Genomic DNA, 26,772 nt, shown 5'->3' on the forward strand with positions numbered 1-26,772 from the left:
GAAGCAAGGTATAGTATGTCCTGAAGTCAGAGGCCATCAACAGACTCAGAAGGTGAACGAATGGCCGAAAGCTACAATTAATCTAATTCCAGGGGTGGGGTGGCAGCGAGTAAGAAGGGAAGTTAGCAGGTAACAAGGTAGAGTATATTTTCAAATCAGAGGCCATCAGCATTCAGAAGGTGAGTTAATTTTATTCCAGGGGTGGGGTGGCTGCGAGTAAGAAGTGAAAGAAGCAAGGTAGAATATGTCGTGGAGTCAGATGCTACCAACAGACTCAGGTGAATGAATGACCGTCGGCCAGTTAATTTCATTCCAGGGATGGGGTGACAACAAGTGAGAAGGTAGCAAGGTATAGTATCAGAGACCATCAACAGAATCAGAAGGTGAATGAATTACCCACGGCCAGTCAGTTTTATTCCAAGGGTGGGGTAGTATCGAGTAAGAAGTGAAAGTAGCAAGGTAGAGTATGTCCAAGAATCAGATGCCGTCAACAGATTTAGAAGGTGAATGAATGGCCCACGGCCAGTCAATTTCATTCCAGGGGTGGGGATGGTATGATGGCAGCTAGTAAGAAGGTAGTACGGTAAAGTGTTTTTACATGTAAGGTCCACTGTTCCAGAGTCAGAGGCCATCAACAAATTCAGATGAATGAATGAATGGCCATAGCTAAATTTCATCCTTCCATCTGAGAGGGGATTAGTAAGATGGCATTAGAAGCGACGGTAGAAAGGCAGTGTGTGTCTGTGTGTAGTGTCCAGTGGTTTATAGTCAAAAGCAATAACAGATCCAGGTCAATAAATGAGCTACGGCTGTGGTTAATTTCATTCCATGAGGCTAATGAGAAGATTCCAGGGAGGCAGTGGCGGATCCAGAAAATCAATTGGGGGGGGGGGGGGGGGGGGCAATGACATGAGGCGGAATGCCAATGGAACTTAGGGGGAGATTTGCAGGGGATCGTAAAAAAAATGAAAATTAATATTATAATAAAACTATAACTGCCACAAAATTTAGGGGGCCGGGCCCTGCCCCCCCCCCCACCCCGATCCGCCTCTGGAGGGGATTAGTGGGGTAACAATGGGTAACGGAGAAGGAAGGCATTCCATGTGGGAGAGTTAGCAAGATGACGGTGGGTAATAGAGATGGGAAAGAAACAATGAAGAGTTCTGTATTTTAAAACTGCATTCTTTAGACGTGACAGATCGAACTGAGATCGTTGGTTCATGTACATATAGTAGTTACAGGGCCGTACTCTCCGGGTGGTGGTGGGGGGGGGGGGGGGCAGTTGCCCCTCTAAGAATCTCTTTTTTTTTACTCCAGAAAATAGCATACACAACTCAGGGTTTAATTTGTATAGTGTTTCATTTGTTTATAAAAGTAGTGCCCCCCCCCCCCCGCCCCCTCCAAGATTTTGAAAACGACGGACGAAGGACTTCAGTGTATGTTGTGGGTGTTTTTTTTATGTAATGTATCTCCATTTCAGTGACGTCTCGAACATCCATGCACTATTGTACGAGACGAGTCAAGCCATTGACGTGAGGCCCTGGGATGTCGAACCGAATCTCTCCACCGATCTCTGTGGTAGGTTGCAGTAAAGCAGGGATCTTGGTTAGGCCCTAAACTAGAACTGAACAGGCAGAAGTGACGTTTCCGTTACCAGGAGAAAGGGGAGAAGAGTGATAAAAATAGGCAAAATTAACATTTGTCGATACATTTCGTAACGTTTTGTCATATTCCACGTTCATTCTAAATTATACAACAGTTTGTGTGCGTGTGTGCGTGTTGTTTAGCCATTTACAATAGATTATCCACATTTTTCTTCATATTTTAATATTATGCTATAGAGCAGGTTTATGGTCGTGTTTGGGGTTTTATCCATTGTAATGGGGCAGGATTAAACCCATTCGTTTTTAGGACTGAATCTAATAGATGGACGCACAGTGTTTTGACTTGTCACAACCAGTTCTTCACAGCTGGTATGTCAAAGGCCGTGATTTGTGTTTTCCTGTCTGTGGGAAAGCGCATATATAAAATATCCCTTGCTACTAATGGGAAAATGTAGCGTGCTTCCACTGAAGACTACGTGTCACGATTATCAAATTAATAGCATCCAATAGCCAGTGATAAAATAAAGTTTGTTTTATTTAACGACGCCACTAGAGCACATTGATTTTTTATCTTATCATCGGCTATTGGACGTCAAACATATGCTCATTCTGACACTGTTTTTAGAGGAAACCCGCTGTCGCCACATAGGCTACACTTTCACGACAGACAGCAAGGGATCTTTTATTTGCGCTTCCCACAGGCAGGATAGCACAAACCATGGCCTTTGTTGAACCAGTTATGGATCACTGGTCGGTGCAAGTGGTTTACACCTACCCATTGAGCCTTGCGGAGCACTCACTCAGGGTTTGGAGTCGGTATCTGGATTAAAAATCCCATGCCTCGACTGGGATCCGAACCCAGTACCTACCAGCCTGTAGACCGATGGCCTAACCACGACGCCGGTAGCCAGTGATAAATGAATCAATAAGCTCAAGCGGTGCAAAAACGTAGATGTTTCGATCTTAAATAGGATAGCAATATTGTTTTAAAGCTTGCATCCATGATGTTGTTGTAACACTTAAATTACAATCTTCTCGATCTTCAGATTTCGGCAAATCGTCGGGAACCAGAAGCAACTCTCTGACAATTATCCACATGAACGAAACAGTAAGTGGACCATCTGTACTATCTGCAACAGGAAATTTAGGGCCGAATTTACACATCCTATTTTCGCAGGTGTTTAAACATTGTAAATGTGTGTAGTTACACGCGTGTAAGTCAGAAACAGGCTTTATAAATTTGGCCCTTAATGTTATCTACAAGATAGATTATGTGACAAATATTATTTATATTAAATCAAATCTGGATCTGTATTATAACATACGATAGAATAATCGGAGTAGTTCCGCGAGTCAAAAACAAAATTATCATATATAAAGGGAAAGCACTCCAGGTGGAATATTGAAACATTTTACATAGTTATTTCTCTTGTATTCAACAGATCGCTTCGATTTATAGCACCACTTAGTATATTCAAGGTTCATCTTAACCTCAACCTAGTCAAGACTTAGTATTAGGAGCGGCGAAAGCAATTAAAAGTTGGTACTGCCATGAAAGCGATACTGGTCTATTGTTCTCAAATTCTAAAATGCCATATAAAACATATAAAATCGGACATACAAAATTGGTGGGATTTTTTTGTTTGTTTGTTTGTCTACGGGTGCATCTTGGATTATTTATTAACATACCATGATTTTGGTTTATTTTAGATCGTTGGAAATCGTGCAAGAAGAAAGAAGAAGATTTGGACAATTGTGTTCTTGCTAATACTCGCTGTTACGGCTATCTGTGTCACTGGTCTCTCGGTCGGCTTACTGAGTTAACGCAGTGTTCAGAGGTCAGGCCAGCGTCGGGTCTTTCCGTTAGACGAAGCTGAAAGCACCTCTTGGAGACTTTCTTTATCATTATTAGGAAATGACACAAGTTTTTCCTTTTGTCTTTTTCTTGTAAATTCACAGATTCCCTAATATGTTTAGCTTAGTCCTGTATCAGAGACAAGTGGTCGTCAAGACCCAGGAATTGTTTTGATAACATGGCCTCTTGGAGACTTCTTTATTGTCTTGAGGGTTGTTTTCCTTTCTTTTACATGTATTTGTAAATTCACAGATTCCCTGATATATTTATCCTGCACCTGTATCTGGGACAAGTGATTACCAAGAACCAGGAATTGTTTTGACAACATGGCGTCTTGGCGACTTCTTGTTTGTTATGAGGGTTTTTCCTTTCTTTTATTTTTAAATTGACAGATTCCCTGATACATCTATCCTACACCTGTATCTGGGACAAGTGGTCATCAAGAACCAGGAATTGTTTTCACAACATGGCATCTTGGAGACTTGTTGTGCAATTACGAAATGGCAAAGTTGATGCTCAAACGAATGACAAAATGACCGTGCCAATGACTACTATTATATCATGTTGAAGATTGTGTTATATTTAATACTAGCCCACCGTTACATTGTGGAACGACAAAGATTAGAACATTAGATAGCACAGGAGTATATCGCCATGACTTTGTCAAAAACGGACAATCGTTTTGTACAAAGATCCCAACAGTAGGGCCTAATTCACAGAAGCATATTGTCATTACTTTATCAAAAAACGGACCCTCGTTTTGTACAAATATCCCGACAATTGAGCCTAATTCAAAGAAGCATGTTGTTGTGACTTCATCAAAAACGGACTCTTGTTTTATACAAATATCCCAACAGTAGGGCCTAATTCAAAGAAGCAAGTTGTCATGACTATCAAAATTGGACTCGTTTTGTACAAAGATCCCGACAGTAGGGCTCAAATTCAAAGAAGCAAATTGTCATGACTTCATCGAAATTGGACTCTCATGTTGTACTGTTTTGTCATACAGATGCGATTGGTAATTATTACACAGAGTAGGAAAATTATTTCTGGCCATTTGTCATCGTTTTGAGTGAAAGTGGTAAAGATGTCAACTGCCGTTTGTTTCTATTCAGGCCTGATGCTTATAAAACTTTTTGAGTCTAGACTCGAGACTCTATTAGATTCTGAGACAGTAGTGTCATTACAACGCCATACAAATTGTATGTGCGACGTCATTAGACATTGAGTCCGGACTCTTAAAAGTTTTATAAGCACGGGCTCTGATATCAAAGATCATAGTGAACCTAACCATTCTGAAGCATTGTTTACTACTGCAAAAGAAACACAGAACTACAATTTTAATAAATTCACAATCACACCATACTATCCCTCTAAACCGAACACACACGTGGCCAAATAAAAAGTCCGGTTTTAAGAGGTATGTGGTTTAGAGAGGTTCTGTTTTATACTAATATTTAAAAAGGGTCCAGTTTTGAGGGAATACCGGTTTACACAGCTTCCGGTTTTGAAGGGTTTTACATTATAAACATCATTTATCAGTGCAAAACACAAACAGAACTACTGTTGTAATACATTCCTTCTCCTCAACTTATAACACAACACAAAAAAGAAGAAGTAAAGTTTGTTTTATTTAATGATGCCACTAGAGCACATTGATTTTGTTTTATTTAATGATGCCACTAGAGCACATTGATTTTTTATCTTATCATCGGCTATTGGACATCAAACATATGGTCATTCTGACACTGTTTTTAGAGGAAACCCGCTGTCGCCACATAGGCTACACTTTCACGACAGACAGCAAGGGATCTTTTATTTGCGCTTCCCACAGGCAGGATAGCACAAACCATGGCCTTTGTTGAATCAGTTATGGATCACTGGTCGGTGCAAGTGGTTTACACCTACCCACTGAGCCTTGCGGAGCACTCACTCAGGGTTTGGAGTCGGTATCTGGATTAAAAATCCCATGCCTCGACTGGGATCCGAACCCAGTACCTACCAGCCTGTAGACCGATGGCCTGCCACGACGCCACCGAGGCCGGTAACACAAAACAAATACACACACTACTTTGTAACAGTGTCACATCGTATATATCAAAGGTCTTGGCATGTGCTGTCCTGCCCCTTGCTGCTAAAGAAAAATGAAGTGGGTTTCCTCCATAGGCGTACAGGCTCCCATATTTATAGGGGGGAGGCAGGCTGATTTTTGCCTGAATGAAACAAACGTGCCTGAATCTGGATTACAGCGTTTATTCGTATTAGCATTACTGCCAAATCACTATACAGAGTTGCAAATGAATCGCCACGCATTTGTACATGGATTACAACGAACATGCTGGGTAGAATGATGAAAAATACACGGTGAAAAGTGTTCAAGCAAGCACATTTTGCCCTAATTTCTCTATTGTTATTGCTCAAATTTCAAAATGTTTGTTCCCCTTCCCCACCTGCCCCCCCCCCCCCCACGTCTTATGGTTTGTTTGTTTTGTTTAACGATACCACTAAGGTACATTGATTTATTTTGGACATCAAACATTTCCATGTACATTATCTTAGATAAGAAACCCGCTAGTTTTCCATTAATAACAAGTGATATTTTATATCCACCATTCAACAGACAGGCTAGCACATACCAAGGCCTTTGATATACCAGTTGTGGTGCACTGGCTGAAACATGAAATAGCGCACACTCCCCCCCCCCCCCCCCCCCCCCCCCCCCCCCCCCAAGACCATGTGTCACAATTACCAAATGATTTTCATTCAATAGCTGAACTTAATATGCTCTAGTGGTACTTTAACTGGTGTTACTCCCATTTGAGATGGTGACCAATACTTTCATAGTTCGTTAACACCGATAAATCTATAATCTGGCATCTTTCCTGTGGCATTATTTCCAATTGGTACATTTTGGTTGAAATAAAGTTTTTAACGACACCACTGGAGCACATTGAATCAATTGGCTATTGGATGCCAAACATTTGGTAATTCTGATAGTCATCATAGAAAACCCGGAACGTTTTTCCTAATGTAGCAAGGGATCTTTTATATGCACCATCCCACAGACAGAATAGCACATACCACGGCCTTTGATATACCAGTCGTGGTGCACTGGCAGGAATGAGAAATAGCACAATGGACCCACCGATGGGGATTGATTCCAAACCGACTGCTCATCAAGCGAGTGCTTTACCACTGGGCTACGTCCCGTCCACTTTGGTTGAAATAATACATATTCGTGCAAGGCGAGGTCCACCCTGATGAAGTGCATCAGATGGATTAAAGACTATTCATTCACCTTGTGTATGTAACCTAGTTTTAGCAAAAATAACAAAGTAAGGAATGGGGCTATTCAGATATTACATAATACTGTGATGGGTATCCATACATTGTGATGTTACATGGGTAGGGATGTACTGAATAGTGTTAGGTAATGCATATTTTGTACTGAAATGTGTTTGCTGGGTTGGGTTTCCTTTCTTTTAAAAAATAAATTATTAATTATGTAATCATGAACATTATATGCTAAGATGACAATTTATAGTGTATTTAGTCATAGCTAGATATACGTATACATACAATAACAATTATAAATCATGTTCAAATCCTAGTCACATTTTCAAGGATTGTAAAACAATACATCACTATGGAAAGCATAATTATGTATGTCATTTTTCTTTTTCTTTTTTCAACGAATGTTTACAATTTAATTACTCTTACATGTATATGTATCTATAGATTTGTTTTGCTTAAAATAGCATTATGAACTGTAGTACTGGATATTTACAAATTGAAATAACTTATTAAAATGTATGCAAACTGTCAATATTTGACTCTCACAGAAGTACTTTCTTTCTTTCTTTGCCCTCACTGTTTTGACACATTGGTATACTGTTATATCATCATACAAATATAGTGAAACTGGTCCACAAGTACAGTGAAGTCTGTTTAAATCGGATCATGTCGGGGACCTAATATTTATCCGATTAAGACAGGATCTGGCATATAGAAGATAGCATTTTAGAATTTAGAAAATTTGAGACCTAGAAACTTGGCTGGTTTTGACAGGATTCCTGATTTGTTCAGGGTCCAGTTTAGACAGGTTTCCATATACATGTAAATATAATACAAACACTGAAAGAAGGAAATGTTTTATTTAACAACGCACTCAACACATTTTATTTACGGTTATATGGCATCAGACATATGGTTAAGGAGCACACAGATATTGAGAGAGAAAATCTGCTATCGCCACTTCATGGCTACTCTTTTCAATTAGCAGCAAAGGATCATTTATATGCACCATCCCACAGACAGGATAACACATACCATGGTCTTTGACATACCAGTCATGGTTCATTGACTGGAGCGAGAATAAAACACAGAGTTAGCAAATGTAAAGTTTGTTTTGTTTAATGACACCACTAGAGCACATTGATTTATTAATCACCAGCTACTGGATGTCAACATTTAGTAATTTTGACATATAGTCTTTAACTCTTAGAAAGGAAACCCACTACATTTTTCCATTAGTAGCAAAGGATCTTTTATATGCACCATCCCACAGACAGGATAGCAAATACCACGGCCTTTCGTGGTGCACTGGCTGTGACAATAAATAGCCTGATTGGCCCAAAGACGGGAATCGATCCCAAACCGACCGCACATCAAGCGAGCGCTTTACCACTGGGCTACTTCCTGCCCCCCAGAGAGAGAGAGAGAGACAGAGGGAGAGAGAGACAGAGACAGAGACAGAGGGAGAGAGAGACAGAGACAGAGGGAGAGAGACAGAGACAGAGGGAGAGAGAGACAGAGAGAGAGAGACAGAGAGGGAGAGACAGAGACAGAGGGAGAGAGAGACAGAGGGAGAGAGACAGAGACAGAGGGAGACAGAGGGAGAGGGAGACAGAGGGAGAGAGAGAGACAGAGAGAGAGAGAGAGAGAGAGAGAGAGGGTTAGAGACAGAGGGAGAGAGACAGGGTCAGAGACAGAGGGAGAGAGACAGAGACAGAGAGGGGAAAAAGAGATAGAGAAAGAGAGACAGAGGAGAGAGAGAGAGACAGGAAGAGAGAGACAGACAGAGAGGGGGAAAGAGAGACAGAGAAAGGGACAGAGAGAGGAAAAGACAGAGAGAGACAGAGGGAGAGAGAGACAGAGACAGAGAGGGGGAAAAAAGAGAGACGGAGAAAGAGACAGAGGGAGGGAGAGAGAGAGAGACAGAGGGAGAGAGAGAGACAGAGACAGAGAGGAGGGAAAAGAGAGAGAGAGACAGAGACAGAGAGGGGGGAAAAGAGAGACAGACGGAGGGAGAGAGAGAGAGAGGAGGGAGAGAGACAGAGACAGAGAGGGGGAAAAAGAGAGAGAGGGAGAGAAACAGAGAGACAGAGAGAGAACTGCATGAGTGGTCATTGGATACAGACCTCACCGTGAAAAAGATTGGGGCAGTGATTAACTGCCTCCGAACTTAGATTATGGGGAGCCATTTAAGATATTCATATACTGATACCATTTAAATCGACATTGTAAGGGGAGCTAAATATTACACATCTTGAACTAGTCTCAAAAGAGTGATGGGGGAGCAAGAGTCATAGTTCCCTTTACATGATGAGGTTTGTAGATACAATTTATGTTGCAAGTTATTTTAAAATGTTTTGAACAAGCATTAGTGAGTTGAACATATTTTTAAAGTTACAAATTTTAAAATTCACTAAAAGTTATGTACAGTGCTTTCATTTGCATAATTAACATATACATCATAGGTAGAAATCCGGGGCCTAATTCACAAAGGTCTCTTTAGGCTCTGCTAGACAACAAAGCATCCTCTTTGCAAGTCTTTTAGCATTGCACTGCGAGATTACAAATTTGCGAGAGTTTAGTGAATTAGGCTCCAGTTTTAGTAGTGTTAATTACAGAGGAATATTTGATTTTGATATCTGTGTCATCACTATGGAAAAGCCAATCAGTAGTCTTTAAATTGGTCTTCATTTTATGTAAGATAGCTTCTGTGTCTTCTCTCCAAAGGATGGGTAAGACAACTTAGACAAGTAGATGCCTGTTCTGTATTAGTTATGTATTGAAAACACAACATCTTTTGAAGGATCTTTACTCATGATAGGTGATATTACATGCCATGTCAACAGTAGAAAATGTAATTCCACTGGATTGATCAAAATATTCTTAAATGAAAAACCCTGAAAGGGAGAAGAGAAACAATGTCTGTTACAGACAGCCACAACAAATATACTGTATAGACTGAGTACTCGTGTATTGTCCATGTCAGTCCATTTTAAATTTGTAAATACTTATGACTGTTGTTTCAAAAAAGTTGTCACATAAAGTTATACCAAATACATGTTTACTAAGTACAGTATGTATAGAAGATAACCAGAATGACGTAGGTTATTGTCTTTATTCTGAAGAAACGATGGGAATTTCGTATAAAGATGATATCCTACATCATTAACTAGTTTGGGGGGTTTTATCCTGTAATCAACAAGCATTTTAAGAATACTGCTAAAGCAATACATGCCCCCTATATACCGGGCCCAACAATGTTTTGTATCGCCTAATTTCAAGGGCTATAACTCTGAAAAGTGAGTAAATCACCATGAAACTTCAACTTGATCTGTAAAGCTATATACAAATGATAAAGCCATATACAAAATTTCATTTTGATATCTCCAGACATTGCAAAAATACGATCTGTAACAGTATGTGATAAACCTATACACAAAATTTCAGCTCAATATCTAAAGGTCTTCTGAAAATAAGTCCTGAAAACAAATGTTCACATCTCACATAACTCTCAAAAATGAGTAAATTGTCATGAAAGTCAAACTTGATCTGTAACAGTACATGATGAAGCTATACACAAAATTTCAGCTCAATATCTCAAAGCCTTCTGAGCAAAAACACCATCTAGAAAACATATGTGGACAGACAGACGGACAGACGGACAGATGGACAGACAGACAGAAGGATGGATATGAGACCTATAGTCCCCTCTTATTGGACCGGTTGGAGACTAATAAAAATTAAGAGGATAAACTATTATTTCTGTTTATTTCAGCTACATTGTATGGAAAAAATAATTGTTTTGTTTAATGACACCACTAGAGCACACTGATTTATTAATCATTGGCTATTGGATGTCAAACATTTGGTAATTTTGACATATAGTCAAGAGAGGAAACCAGCTACATTTTTCCATTAGTAGAAGAGATCATTTATATGCATATCCCACAGACAAGGGGCAGGACGTAGCCCAGTGGTAAAGCGGGATCGCTTGATGCGCGGTCGGTCTGGGATCGATTCCCGTCGGCAGGCCCATTGGACTATTTCTCGTTCCAGCCAGTGCACCACAATTGGTATATCAAAGGCCGTGGTATGTACTACCCTGTCTGTGGGATGGTGCATATAAAAGATCCCTAGCTGCTAATCGAAAAGAGTAGCCCATGAAATGGCGACAGCGGGTGTCCTCTCAATTACTGTGTGGTCCTTAACCATAATGTCTGACGCCATATAAATGTAAACAAAATGTGCTGAATGCATCATTAAATAAAACATTTCTTTCATCCCACAGACAGGATAGCACATACCACAGCCTTTGATATACCAGTCGTGGTGCACTGGTTGGAACGAGAAATAGCCCCATGGGCCCACTGATAGGGATTGATCCTAGATTTCAGATAAAGACGACATCCATCATTAACTAGTTATTATTGTTATCCTGTAATCAATAAAACATTAAGGGAAAACAATATTATTTCTGTTTATTTCAGCCACACTGCACGATGACCTTATTCAAATGAATGTTCTTGTAATGTATTTATGCATGCGACGTAACTCAAAAGTCATAATCTTCTAGTACATGTATTATATACGTTTATGACTTTGTTTTAATCGGTCATCACAAATGGCCAATAGAAATAGTAGTTGCAAAAATAAAATGAAATACCATGTCAAATATCAGCATAGTTGATCACAACACATTTGATCCAAGGCCCCTTTAAAGAATTCTAAAAAATGTTTAAAGGTCCAAGCGAATAGCCTGTGATGTCACACTTTAGGTAATCTGAGATAACTGAATTTTAAAATGTACAACTCTGCAATCGTGGGATATTTATACTTACAGTCCTTCCCACAGAGAATGCCTTTTTTCATAGAATGGAAGGAAGAAGGAAGAAAATGTTTTATTTAATGACACACTCAACACATTTTATTTACAGTTATACAGTATGGAATTTACTACAAGATATTTATTTCTGAGCTGATTGCTTTCTAAATTGCACACAAAAATAATAATTCTTTTATTCCAACACTTTTACTTTTCTTCTTACGTCAAACCAAACTGAAATTATTTACAAAAACATTTTTGTTGGAGGTTGGGATGGACTATAAGCAAGCATAATTTCACTACAACTCTTAATGGCCAACCATAATTATTTAGGTTTTTATTTTGTGTCATTGTGACCGTGACATTAACAACCTTTATAATACAGACTGACTGTTTGGACACCATAGGTTATTCCCTTCGACCCATTAATTGTTTTTACATTTTCCACTATTTACAGATGAATTTCAACACATAAACATATTACACAGGATTTACCAACCAGTGAATATTTACAGGTGATAAATTAAAAACAAAGAGCGAGAGCCACTGTTCTAAAATACACACTAGCAGCAGTAACTTCAGGTGAGTACTGCATTCTCTACACATTTTCAATCACAGATGAAAAGAACACCCCTTTATAAGCCAAAGTGAGCTAAACTTTTACAACATAAGGTAGAAGGGAAGGAAGGAAATGTTTTATTTAACGATGCACTCAACTCATTTTATTTACAGTTATATGGCATCAGACATATGGTTAAGGACCACTGTGACGGTACATGCTCTTAATTTCTTTTCGCCTGTGGCGTTTTTAATTGTTTTAGAAGGTCGTGTGCAACTTGTTACGTAATACTTCTGCGTGACAGTCCTCGATCGGTACGCCTAATACACACCCAGAGCAGGTGTGGGAGCCATGTGGCCAGTAGTTACGTAATACCTCTGCGAGTGCGGTTTTTACAACCGTGATTTGGCGACGATGGCGTCAGTAAGTCAGGCGATCAAAGAGAAAAATGCGTCTCTGGGAGAGGTGGAATATCAGATGATAGGGGGAGGACCGCCTTGTACCCCCAGGCCATATTCTGATTTTATAATAAATAGCTAGTTTTTTTTAGATATCGGGGAGAAACATTTTGGAAGGCGTCCAGGGGGAACGTTAGTCCGTTAGGACTTGGTAAATATCATTTCTGCTCTGTTGTATAACCTTGATGTGATTGATGTGACTTTTAAATATTTTAATACTGTATTATACCAATATTCTTTAGACAGTGTCTTCGGTCATCTGACGAAGTAAATCGTAGACTTTTTGTTCTAACATTATATGAGTATTTGGTAATATAAAGCTTAGCCAGTCATCCTAGAGGACCTAGGTAAACTGTAGGTTATTGTCTTTATTGTGATAGGTACCAGTATTAATTCTGTGTTACAAGGTTATTGAACGAGTAGTAAGGGTTAATTAAAAATTAACCCGTTAGGAATAGAGCTGTAATTCCTTTATTAATTAAGTTCCCCTGGAAGCGTTTCTAAATTATCACACGTGTGGGTGTTGTGTCACGGTGAAGTGATTCGCATTTTGTGTAAACTAGACACCTTGAGATTAACTAATTAAGTGATCAGTTCTGGGTGGTTATTATTGTTGTTATTAATTAACTACTGCGGCTGTATATTTGTCAGCGTAGGTTAATACAGATTCCAAAGTGTATTGTGTTTTGTTGTGTTTTCTAGTGAACTAACGTGCTATAATAATATATACTTTATATAAGATCGTATCTCTGATCATACCTAGACGAGCCATACTAGGGTTTAACAGCCTGTTACAGAGAGATCTAATAGATATACAGTTAGGAGAGATATTTTGATAATCGTGTTTTATTCAGTTACGGGAATTATAGAATCCCCGTGACAACCACACAAATATAGAGAAGAAACCCGCTGTCGACATTTCATGGGCTACTCTTTTCGATTAGCAGTAAGGGATCTTTTATATGCACCATTCCACAGACAGGATTTACATACCACGGCCTTTGTTACACCAGTTGTGGAGCACTGGCTGGAATGAGAAATAGCCCAATGGGTCCACCAACGGGGATCGATCCTAGACCGACCGCACATCAAGCGAATGCTACGTCCCACCCCTCAAAAACTCCTTTATAAGCCAAAGTGAGCTAAACTTTTACAACATAAGGTAGAAGGGAAAGAAGGAAATGTTTTATTTAACGATGCACTCAACACATTTTATTTACAGTTATATGGCGTCAGACATATGGTTAAGGACCACACAAATATAAACCTGCTGTCACCACTTCATGGGCTACTCTTTTTTTTTTCGATTAGCAGCAAGGGATCTTTTATATGCACCATCCCACAGACAGGATAGTACATACCACAGCCTTTTTTAACCAGTTGTGGAGCACTGACTGGAATGAGAAGAAGCCCAATGGGGCCACTGATGGGGATCGATCCCAAACCGACCGTGCATCAAGTGAGTGTGAGAAGCAATCTTAGCCTACGAAATCGTAAAACCATTCTAAGCATGTGAGGTAGTGACGTCACAACCTATGATAGTTTTATGATTTCATAGCACTAAGATGGCTTCGAAAATATGGGCTTTGATCGAAACCTAGTTCTGGCATAAAATAAAATACGAAATTAACAAACTTAACTTTTCGAAACCTGTAGCTCTTGACATGACGTGTTCAAACTCTAAATACGACAAGCTGCCATCATCATCCATGTCTACCTCCTCCAGAACCTGAAAATAAACATCTCCAAGGTCTTCAGGTGAAAGTTTGTTAAAGTTTCTTTCAGTGTTTAATGTAGTACTAAACCAAATAAACATCTCCAAGGTACTTAGATGATGGAAGGAAGGAAGGAAGGAAGGAAGGAAGGAAGGAAGGAAGGAAATGGTTTATTTAATGACGCACTCAACACATTTTATTTACGGTTATATAGCGTCGGACATATGGTTACGGTCCACACAGATATTGAAAGAGGAAACCCGCTGTCACCACTTCATGGGCTACTCTTTCCGATTAGCAGCAAGGGATCTTTTATATGCACCATCCCACAGACAGGATAGTACATACCACCTTTGTTACACCAGTTGTGGAGCTCTGGCTGGAACGAGAAATAGCCCAATGGGTCCACCGACGGGGATGGATCCTAGACTGACCGTGCATCAAGCAAACACTTTACCACTGGGCTACGTATCATGTGATGGTACCAGGGATTTATCAGGGCGTTTTGCAAGTCTGAACATAGGCCTCTTCCCAAAAGAAAGTGGCACTGAAAATTCCCAATTTCTATGCCAAAAATTCCCAATATATATATTTATTTATGTCTGTTCTGTATTGTATCATTCAATGGCCTGAAAAAAAAAAAAAAAACCCATTATGATTAAAGACTGTGGCAATAGGTCCTGGATAAATGTTTTGTTTAACATCACCATAATTAGTCATGCAGTGTTTCTGCCAGAAAGAAAGTTTTGGGTATGGCGCTGTGGAATTGAATATTTGCTGTATGCAATTGCAGTCGACAGGGGCTATGGGGGGGGGGGGGGGTGTTACATTTAGGTTTAGGGTTAAGAAAATCATACAGTAATGATAAGAGTCATAAATTTTGTCAAAAGGTTCACTTAAATTTTTTTTTAAAAATCTGCAAAACATTTTGAGTATGGTGCCATACCCATTTTACCCTTTGGCTATTTTAGTCAAATGTTTGATAATTCTTACACATAGTGAGGGTACATATACCAAGTGATAGTACTCTCATATATATTTTAAAATAAATTTTTGAATTAATAGTGATCCTTTTTAACTTTAAGCTTTCTTTTATTTATCGACACCACTAGAGCACACTGACATATTAATCATCTGCTATTGGATGTCAAACATTTAGTAATTCTGTCATATGGTCTTGGAGCAAACATATTATCACTTTATTTGTTTGCATTACCATAGTTTGACACCCAATAGCCAATGTATTTTTCGTGCTGGGGTGTCGTTAAACATTCATTCATTCATTCATTCATTCATTCATTCATTCATTCATTCATTCATTCATTCATTCATTCATTCTTTAGAGCAAACATGCTACATTTTTGGATTAGCAGCAAGGGATCTTTCATATACTTTCCCACAGACAGAACAGTACATACCATGACCTTTGGTATACTAGCCACGGGGCACTGGTTGGGATGGGAAAAACAAGCAGGGAATGGGTCTACCAAAGGGGTTCGATCCTTGGACCCAAGCATCTCAGGCGAGTGCTCTAACGACTTAACTATATGTTGGCCCCTGTCCCTTTTTAAAAAGTAAAGTTTGTTTTATTTAACGACGCCGCTAGAGCACATTGATTTTTTATCTTATCATCGGCTATTGGACGTCAAACATATGGTCATTCTGACACTGTTTTTAGAGGAAACCCGCTATCGCCACATAGGCTACTCTTTTTACGACTGGCAGCAAGTGGTTTACACCTACCCATTGAGCCTTGCGGAGCACTCACTCAGGGTTTGGAGTCTGTATCTCGATTGAAAATCCCATGCCTCGACTGGGATCCGAACCCAGTACCTACCAGCCTGTAGACCGATGGCTTGCCACGACGCCACCGAGGCCGGTCTGTCCCTTTTTATTGCAGAAACTGACAGGAATCTGTATTCTTTACATAGAGAATCTTTAAACAGGAGGGGTTGGACATAGTCCAGTGGTAAAGCACTCGCTTGATGTGCGGTCGGTTTGGGATCGATCTCCCATTGATGGGCCCATTGGGCTATTTCTGGTTCCAGCCAGTGCACCACAACCGGTATAGCAAAGGCAATGGTATGTGCTATCCTGTCTGTGGGATGCTGCATATGAAAGATCCCTTGCTACTAACGGAAGAATGTAGTGGGTTTTCTTAAGACTATATTTCAAAATTACCAAATGTTTCACATCCAATAGCCAATGATTAATAAATTAATGTGCTCTAGTGATGTTAATTTTTTTTTTTTACATTGGCTTCGTCCAACAATAAAATGTGGGTTTGCATGTTTAATTTTCCAACAGGACCTTTTACTTATCTTCAGCAGATCACAAACCTATTAATCAAAATTAGCTGGTATGACCGCATGAATGAATGAATGAATGAATTTTTAATGACATCACAGCACAAAAAAAAAATAATAATAACACATTGGCTATTGGATGTTAAACAAAGGTAAGTATATAAATATTATTTACATTAAAAATATAAATTTATATATAATTATATAAAAACAGTGTCAAGAGCTGTGGGGAGAAAAAAGAAGGTATGACCATACATTGTTGACCTTGACACTAATTGGTGACCTTGACACTAATTGGTGAATTTGACCTTACCTTGCTGACAACAAAATGCATCTCCTCTTCTGTGAGTTCGTTTTTGGTCAGTGCAGTGACAAATCTTTCCAGATCGTCTCTGTTCAGCACATTGTCGTTATCATAATCTGAATTGGGGTATTAAAAACACAAAGCCAATACAATAATAGTGGTAGGTTTAGACATGGGTGGATTGGTCAAGAGAATGAGAGAAGAAACATACTGCTGTCCTCTCATAGACTCAAACACAACGCTACATCCCAGGGCTCATAGTTTTGAAGCAATCTTAAGCCTACAGCGCATGAGAGCTACCGGTATCAGATGAGCAAAAACATTACTTGAGACTTTTCGCTTAGCTGATAGCTTTCGTATGCAAGCAATTTTGATGAGGATTTTCGCCTTGCGTGGTCGTGAGGAAGGAAGGACATTTTTTATTTAATGACGCACTCAACACATTTTATTTACAGTTATATGGCATCAGGCATATGGTTGAGGACCACCCAGATATTGAGAGAGGAAACCCGCTGTCGCTACTTCATGGGCTACTCTTTTTGATTATCAGCAAGGGATCTTTTATATGTATCATCCCACAGACAGGGAAGTACATACCAGGGCCTTTGATATGACAGTTGTGGTGCACTGGCTGGAACGAGAAATAGCCCAATGGGCCCACTGATCCCAGACTGACCGTGCATCGAGGAAGCACTTTACTACTGGGCTACGTACCGCCCATTGTGGTCATGAGGAATATATCTTATCATGTTTGATATTTTCGGCCATGCATGGCAAAAATCTCACCCTGTGCAGGCTATGTGAGCTATCAGCTGAGTTGGATTTACCAACTGACCAACGGAAACACGAAAACTGTGTCAGAAAAGTTTCCTTTGTTTAACGACACCACTAGAGCACATTGATTAATTAATCATCGGCTATTGGATGTCAAACATTTGGTATTTCTGACATTTTTCGTATGCAGCAAAGGATCTTTTATATGCACTTTCCCACAGACAGGAAAGCACATACTACGGCCTTTGACCAGTTGTGGTACACTGATTGGAACAAGAAAAAAATCAGTTGAATGGACCCATCATATTGGTTCGATCCTGTGACACAAGCACCTCAAGTGAGCACTCAACCAACTAACCTAAATCCCGCCCCCATGCCTACATCAGAGTGGCGTCATCGTGACAGTCATATATAGCTCATCGTGTGCAGTGAAATTGTTATGAGCTAACAGCTGGGCAAAATGTCTCAAGAAACTTTTTGCTCAGCTGAATACCTTTCCTATGCGCTAGGTTTTAGCCTACGAACTCATAAAACCATTGCAAGCTATGACATCACTATGGCATGTGCTGTAATGACTTCACAACCTACGATTGGTTTTACGATTTCGTAGCGCTACGATGGTTTCGAAAATATGGGCCCAGGACTGGTATTCAGAGAAAAAAGGTGTGTCAGAGGTGTTATAAACAGGGAGGGGACAGGGGTGCAAAAACAGGGGGGGTGCTGGACCATGCCCCCTCCCTCCCATTTCCATGTTATGTTTAGAACACTGGAAATGCCATATTTGAACACCTGAACTTCAAAATATTTCTCCAGGGAGCATGTCTCCGAACAACCCTAACAGATTCGGGGACTCTGGACCCTAAAATTTCCATTCTCCATACCATTGCAATGACAGTGGTCCGCCTCCACCCCTAACTGCTCCCCCATCCAATAGATATTACACTGGCCCTCTGTAGTTGAAAGATGAAATAATATACAGTAGAACTCCTCTAAACCAGGCACCCACAAAACCAAGCAAAAAGTCTAGTTTTAAGGGGTAGTAAGTTTTAAGAGGTTTCTTGTACCGATTATTTATAAAAGGGTCTGTGAAAAATGTCCAGTTTTGAGAAAATTTCAGTTCACTGAGGGTCCAGTTTTGAGAAAATTTTAATTTACTGGGGGTCCAGTTTTGAGAAAATTTCAATTTACTGAGGGTCCGGTTTTGAGAAAATTTCAATTTACTGAGGGTCCGGTTTTGAGGATATTTCAGTTTACTGAGGGTCCAGTTTCAGGGCTTGAACTTAACGATGACCCCGACGGCAATTGCCGTCATTGAGATATAAATTGCCGTATGTCGGGAGCATCACCTTCTTAACGATGTCAAAATGTATACACCTGGTGTACATTATCTGCCAGTGTATAACATTTGTACATTGGAAATATGTCTACATACTGCAAAATAAACTTTCAGTCATGTTTATTTGCTGCAAAAAGTCATTTAAAAAAAAAAATTGCCATAGGCAGGGTCAAAATTGCTGTTTGTGGGTCATTTAACCCATGGCAATTAAGAAAAACATTGCCATGGGAGAAAAATTCTTAAGTTCGAGCCCTGCGGTTTTGAGGAAATTTCTGTTTACTGAGGGTCTGGTTTTGAGGAAATTTCAGTTTACTGAGTGTCGGGTTTTGACGAACTTTCAGTTTACTGAGGGTCCGGCTTTGAGGGAAATTAAATTTACTAAGGGTCTGGTTTTGAGGAAATTTCAGTTTTTTGAGAGTCCACTTTTCAACAGTTTCATCGTCATTTCTTATGTTAGGTTTTTTCTGACACATATATGTGGGGATAGGATGAGGGTGGCGGTTGGCAAATAAATGAAAACTAAACCAGCACATACCATAAATTTTAAAGGCGTAGAGAATCTTCATGTCGTGTGGCGCGACCTCGCTGAACACAGACAGCATGTCGAGGAAGTTGTCAAAGGACAGCTCACCAGACCCGTCGTCGGAAAACACCTGACAGATCCTCTCATTGAACGGGTTGTTCTAACAAACACACAAAATAGAAACACAGCTGGGAAATCAGTACACTAAATGATTCAGAAAACACCTCACAGATCCTCTCATTGAACGGGTTGTTCTGACAAACACACAAAATAGAAACACAGCTAGGATCCTCTCATTGAACGGGTTGTTCTGACAAACACACAAAATAGAAACACAGCTAGGAAATCAGTACACTAAATGATTCAGAAAACACCTCACAGATCCTCTCATTAAATGGGTTGTTCTGACAAACACACAAAATAGAAACACAACTAGGATCCTCTCATTGAACGGGTTGTTCTGACAAACACACAAAATAGAAACACAGCTAGGATCCTCTCATTGAACGGGTTGTTCTGACAAACACACAAAATAGAAACACAGCTAGGAAATTGGTACACTAAATGATTCAGAAAATTAAAGTTAAAACTAAACTATCCCAGTAACATATTAAAATGGGGGGGGGGGGGGGGGGGGGAGATAATACTAAAAAATGTAAAGTAGGCAATTATATTATCTACTGAATGCAGTGAGAGTGTAACTGTAAGAATGTGAAGCCGGCAGCTATATCTACTGAACACAGTGACATGAATAACTGTAAGAATGTAAATTAGGCAGCTATATCTACTGAACACAGTGTTTAACTGTAAGCATGTAAAGTAGGCAGCTATATCTACTGAACACAGTAAGGTGTATAACTGTAAGCATGTAAAGTAGGCAGCTATATCTACTGAACACAGTGTTTAACTGTAAGCATGTAAAGTAGGCAGCTATATCTACTGAACAGTCTGGAGTATAATTGTAAGCATGTAAAGTAGGTCTAGCTATATCTACTGAACACAGTGAGGTGTATAACTGTAAGCATGTAAAGTGGGCAGCTATATCTACTGAACACAGTGTATAACTGTAAGCATGTAAAGTGGGCAGCTATATCTACTGAACACAGTGAGATGTATAACTGTAAGCATGTAAAGTGGGCAGCTATATCTACTGAACACAGTGAGGTGTATAACTGTAAGCATGTAAAGTGGGCAGCTATATCTACTGAACACAGTGAGGTGTATAACTGTAAGCATGTAAAGTGGGCAGCTATATCTACTGAACACAGTGAGGTGTATAACTGTAAGCATGTAAAGTAGGCAGCTATATCTACTGAACACAGTGTATAACTGTAAGCATGTAAAGTAGGCAGCTATATCTACTGAACACAGTGAGGTGTATAACTGTAAGCATGTAAAGTAGGCAGCTATATCTATTGAACACAGTGTATAACTGTAAGCATGTAAAGTAGGCAGCTATATCTATTGAACACAGTGTATAACTGTAAGCATGTAAAGTAGGCAGCTATATCTATTGAACACAGTGTATAACTGTAAGCATGTAAAGTAGGCAGCTATATCTATTGAACACAGTGTATAACTGTAAGCATGTAAAGTAGGCAGCTATATCTATTGAACACAGTGTATAACTGTAAGCATGTAAAGTAGGCAGCTATATCTATTGAACACAGTGTATAACTGTAAGCATGTAAAGTAGGCAGCTACCTGTATATCTACTTAACACAGTGAGGTGTATAACTGTAAGCATGTAAAGTAGACAGCTATATCTGTTGAACACAGTGTATAACTGTAAGCATGTAAAGTAGGCAGCTACCTGTATATCTACTTAACACAGTGAGGTGTATAACTGTAAGCATGTAAAGTAGACAGCTATATCTATTGAACACAGTGTATAACTGTAAGTATGTAAAGTAGGCAGCTATATCTACTGAACACAGTAAGGTGTATAACTGTAAGCATGTAAAGTAGGCAGCTACCTGTATATCTACTTAACACAGTGAGGTGTATAACTCTAAGCATGTAAAGTAGATGACAGTGGAAGCATTTATCATTAAAAAATCCCTCCTATGAACATTGTCTTGGACTTTGAGCTTGATGATAATGTTTACAGATCTCATTGTATGACCATTGTAATTGGATTGCAACTGGACTTTAAAAAAGATGTTGAGTATCACTTTACCACTCATTAACAGTCCTTCACATCTCAGGTGTATGATTTCATCTCAGAAGGGGGGGGGGGGGGGGGGTGTTGTTGCAGGACATATCCCAGTGTTAAAGAGTTCGCTTGATGCATGGTCGGTCTGGGATCGATCCCCGTCGGTGGACCCATTGGGCTATTTCTCGTTCCAGCCAGTGCTCCACAACTGGTATAACAAAGGCTGTGGTATGTACTATCCTGTGTGGGATGGTGCATATAAAAGATCCCTTGCTGCCAATCGAAAAGAGTAGCCCATGAAGTGGCGACAGCGGGTTTCCTCCTTCAATATCTGTGTGGTCCTTAACCATATGTCTGACGCCATATAACCGTAAATAAAATGTGTTGAGTGCGTCGTTAAGTAAAACATTTCCTTCCTTCCTGAGAAACAGTATTTACCATCCACCTAAAATATGGTAACAGTATGCCTTCTGCTGGTTGTTTGAACAGAAACTGGTTTATTAATCCCAGATGGTCCCAGTGTTTAATACATCCTTGAGTTACTATCATTATTTATTTAGTACCAAAAGTGGGGATCATTTACATCAAAGTTTATATTTGTACTGTTCGTAACGTCTTTTTGTCAATATGCATTCTATGCTCAACATGTTTCCTGTGAACTGCTAATCACTCGCTTGGAGCTCATGAGGCAAGTGATTTATCACTCGCCTAATATTTTAACGTGAAGTATTGTACTGCATTTGTGAGAAACTGGGGTGGGATCTAGCCCAGTGGTAGCGCGCTCGCTTGATGCATGGTCAGTTTAGGATCGATCACTGTCGGTGGACCCATTGGGCTAGTGCTGATTCTAGCCAGTGCATCACGATTAGCATATCAAAGGCCATGGTATGTGCTACCCTGTCTGTGAGATGGTAGATATAAAAGATCCCTTGTTACTAATGGCAAAATGTAGCGGGTTTCCTCTCTAAGACTATATATAAAAATTACCAAATGTCTGACATCCAATAGTCGATGATTAATAAATCAGTGTGCTCTAGTGGCGTTGTTAAACAAAAGAATTTTTTTTGTAAGAAACTGACCACCAGTTCTGGCATCGTTATAACCATGGATGCTGGGATCTTCCTTTGTTTACACTCAAGGTCACCCTTCATATCAGTAGGTATTAACATTGGTGCCAGATTCCGGAAGCGCTGGAATATCCTGAAATATACAAACAAGGGAGGAAACTTCTACAACTTTTCTAATTCAAATTAGTTAATTTTTAAGTTACATCTAGCTAATTATAAAAATAAATTAATAAATTAATTAATTAATTAAATAAATTAATAAATTAATAAATAAATTAATAAATTAATAAATAAATTAATAAATTAATAAATAAATTAATAAATTAATAAATAAATTAATAAATTAATAAATTAATTAATTAATTAATTAATTAATAAAAAATATATACATACATGTAAGGTTAAAACTTACTGAATAATAATAATAATAAAAATTCAACTCACTTCAGTATTTCTTTTCTTGTAAAAAATGTACTTTCCTGAAAATTAATAAAACTGATAAGATAAAACAAAAGTACCAGAACATTGCTATAGTCATTATAGTAAGTTAAGTAACCATAGTAGCTACATGTATACAGCATAATAAAACTTGTATTCAATAAAATACTTGCAACTCTTACAATAAACTGTATATATAATTAAAATTGTAACGGTTTCAAAAATATTTCAGTTAAATGAGACCATTCAACAATTACCTATTGTACATTACATGTTTGTATACTTCCTCCCTACTCCCTACAGGCATGGGAATGTGCCAAAAAGTGGTGCGCACACAAAAGTCCAGTTTTAAGAGGTATCCGGTTTAGAGAGGTTCTCTTCTGTACATATATTTAAAAAGGGGCTGCAAAAAATGTCCGGTTGTAAGGGAATTCCAGTTTACAGAGGGTCTGGTTTTGAGGGAGTAGATAAAAGTGGCCGCTTAAGACAGGTAGCCACTGATTACAGGTTGCGACATATAGTCTTTGAAACATTTGTTGTTGTTTCTTGTTTTAACGTCTGTACTGTTAAGTAACTGGCAACTGGCAACTCATTTTGCGTGCCCCTATCCACTAAGGTTCAGGCACGCCCACCCCGGATTCAGCCTCTGACTGTTAAGTAATGGATGTGTGCTTCACAGTTTACTATAAATAAACTTTTGACATGCCGTCTCCACAGCAAAAACTGCAACTGGAATGTATTAAATTAACCGTTCTCAACAAGTTTGTTTTCTCTTTCCATTTAATTATTTAATTTCTACTTCATGCGGTGTATTGTCATAGTACGTGAACCTACAAACGTCAAGCGTAGCCTGCCCAGAGGAAATTAGATGCACTCCATAGTCATACTTTCTTAATTGATACACAGTTGAGATGTCGGGGCTGAATGGGTACTTGTATTCCTAAGGTGTGAGGATCGGTTATTTGCTGCACCTAATCGCTGTTGTTAAAGGGACATTCCTGAGTTTATTGCATTGTAAGATGTTTCTGACTTATAAAATATTTCTACGATTAAACTTACATATTAAATACATTTTCTTGTTTAGAATACCAGCGTCTGTATATTGAATGTGTTTCTGGTCGTCTTTATACAGTCAAATCCACTTAATTGGATGTCGGATTATTGTATATTTCGGATATTTGAATATGTTTGTCCTGCACGGAACCATTTGCCATTATGACAATACAAAATCCAACGGTTAATTGGATGTGTTTTTTAACGTGTTTTCGGATATTTGAATATAAAATTATCCTTGCCGAATGGCAATTGCACGTAAAACATAGGAAAGTTTGTGTTACTTGATGTGTTTTTGTAAAATTTATGATCGTACATAGAAATGAATACTTTTAATTTAATTTTATTTCATTGTTAAAAAAAAAGAAAAAGACTTACAACAAACTTGTTTTCTTGTTTCTTAAATTATTTCGGATGACTCATTAATCAATACATTTCCTAATTACATCGTAATTAATCCATTAACTCTGAGATTTATCTCAAATGTGACCCAATGGCCGAGACAATGCAGGACAATCAAGGATCAAAGTCGGTCATTCCCACCTTGTTGGCGGCCACGTGCGTTTCGTAAGCAGGCATCCCTTAATCTCATGTCGGCCACTTTTGAAGCAGTGTATGTTTAATCCATAAATAAACACTTGTAAGATATTTTTCTCTATGAATTGTCGGTGACAGTAACAAACAAAAGCCGTTTGCTACTAGTGTTATTTTTAGCGGGATCTTTTGATCACGTGATTTTTCCTCTGCAGCTCACAATGTGAGGCCCCATTTGGGGTGACCGATTATGGTGTTTACTGTTTAAATTGTTAAATGCCGACAAAAGGTAAGTTGTAGGAGATTTTCTTAGCAAGTTGGATTAATCATCTTTTGGCTATAAATATTGACAAGAACTTTTTTTTTCTTCACAATGTCAACATGGCAAATAAACGGAAACGAAACGATTTATTTTTGGCTCAGAAATACGACGAGATACGTGCCCAGTATCTCGCCAATGCTAACCCAGAACGAAAAAGACAGAGAACGGGAAAAGCAGCCAATGTGGAGAAGGCCAAATAAGCGGATTTGACTGTATTTGTAAAAAGCCCAAACTGGATTTTGTCTTCAAATAATTTTGTACGAAATAAAATAAAATTTAACCTAGTACAAATATTAAAATGATCAGAAACACGTTTAATATAGAGCTACTAATATTTTATGCAGAAAAATATATTTGATATGTAATTACAATCGTTAAAAAGTCTCTTAGTCAATACCATCTTAAAAATTGCAGCAAACTCAGGAATGTCCGTTTGAATATCCCTATAATATAATAGTAAACATTTACTGTGGCCACTTAATACAGGTATTTTAGCGATTTGGGTAGCCGCTGGCCACGTTAGACAGATGACCGCTTACTACAGGTGGCCGCTAGAACAGGTTTGACTATATATATATATATATATATACCTAGACATTTGTTTTGTTTAACAACACCACTATAGCACATTGATTAATTAATCATCGGCTACTGGATGTCAAACATTTTGTAATTCTGACTCGTAGTCATCAGAGGAAACCCGCTACATTTTTTCTAATGCAGCAAGGGATCTTTTATATGCAATTTCCCACAGACAGGAAAGCACATACCACGGCCTTTGTCCAGTTGTGGTGCACTGGTTGGAAAAAAAAACAATCAGCTGAATGGATCCACCGAGGTGGTTCAATCCTGCGACGCAAGCACGTACTCAAGCGAGCACTCAATCCGACTGAGCTAAATCCCGCCCCTGGTAGGCAAAAAAGGCCATTTTAAAACTAAACTGGTAAGTTGTTTCACTTCTGTGAATGACACACACAACTGCACTTTTTCTTCTTCTTGGGAGGGTGGGAGGGTGGGGGGGGGGGGGGGGGGGGGGGGGGGCGAGTGTGATGTTTTTCTTCTGTGTAAGCTGATTTCTTTACCTGATATTCTTCCAACTGCTTGTCTGAAAAACTTGAAACTTTACTACCCATTTGTAACTTAAGTTGCTAAAAAAAAAAAACCATTTAGCTACAACAGGCAAATATAATTAAAGCAGATTAAAGAAGGCGTAAACTACCGCCACTTAAACTTCAGTCATTGTCATTTCCGGTCTTAATTTCCGTATTAGTTACAAGAGCACCATATTTTTGGCAACACGCGGTGTATGATAGCATTGTGTGTTATATTATATTTCAGGATTGTTAAATGGTACTTAAAATGTAGATTAATATTGAACACTTCTCCTTTTGTTTTGTTTAATACCAGGGCCGTAGCTAGGATTTTTTTAGGGGGGGGGGGGGGGGCAACTGAGTAGTTAATAGTCTAAAACTCCTTAAACAGTTCAGAAGAGAATTTTCTTTAAGTTTCTATAATGCTTTCCGGATGCCCCCCCCCCCCCCCCCCGCTAGCTACGGCCCTGAATACGTAATCTTAATTTAATTTGCCTTGATGATATATATAAATATATATATATATATATATATATATATATATATATATATATATATATAT

General features: G+C 38.9%; 2 protein-coding genes across 3 annotated transcripts in view; one reads left to right on the forward strand and one right to left on the reverse strand.

The window, feature by feature from the left end:
• LOC121381725 (regulator of G-protein signaling 9-binding protein-like) overlaps window positions 1-5,167 on the forward strand; it is a 69,866-nt gene extending 64,699 nt beyond the window's left edge. The window contains exons 5-7 of the mRNA XM_041511075.1: window positions 1,481-1,578; window positions 2,651-2,712; window positions 3,315-5,167. Of these exons, the coding sequence (XP_041367009.1) occupies window positions 1,481-1,578; window positions 2,651-2,712; window positions 3,315-3,428 (274 nt within the window). The 3' untranslated portion in view covers window positions 3,429-5,167. The remainder of the gene's footprint in view (window positions 1-1,480; window positions 1,579-2,650; window positions 2,713-3,314) is intronic.
• Window positions 1-26,355, reverse strand: part of LOC121381734 (calcium and integrin-binding family member 3-like) — a 48,711-nt gene extending 22,356 nt beyond the window's left edge. The window contains exons 1-7 of one of the 2 annotated variants that reach the window (XM_041511084.1): window positions 26,202-26,355; window positions 23,217-23,251; window positions 22,785-22,905; window positions 19,563-19,710; window positions 16,927-17,033; window positions 14,233-14,321; window positions 9,065-9,650 (exon numbers count right to left, since the gene is read on the reverse strand). In XM_041511084.1, coding sequence (XP_041367018.1) covers window positions 9,626-9,650; window positions 14,233-14,321; window positions 16,927-17,033; window positions 19,563-19,710; window positions 22,785-22,905; window positions 23,217-23,251; window positions 26,202-26,252 — 576 coding nt within the window. In that variant the 5' untranslated portion in view covers window positions 26,253-26,355 and the 3' untranslated portion in view covers window positions 9,065-9,625. Of the gene's footprint in view, window positions 1-9,064; window positions 9,651-14,232; window positions 14,322-16,926; window positions 17,034-19,562; window positions 19,711-22,784; window positions 22,906-23,216; window positions 23,252-26,201 lie in introns of those variants that run through there. The other variant, XM_041511092.1, reaches the window with a different exon arrangement.
• Window positions 26,356-26,772: the final 417 nt, after the last annotated feature.

The sequence above is a fragment of the Gigantopelta aegis genome, chromosome 2 (assembly GCF_016097555.1).
Source record: "Gigantopelta aegis isolate Gae_Host chromosome 2, Gae_host_genome, whole genome shotgun sequence".
NCBI classification, from domain to species: domain Eukaryota; kingdom Metazoa; phylum Mollusca; class Gastropoda; order Neomphalida; family Peltospiridae; genus Gigantopelta; species Gigantopelta aegis.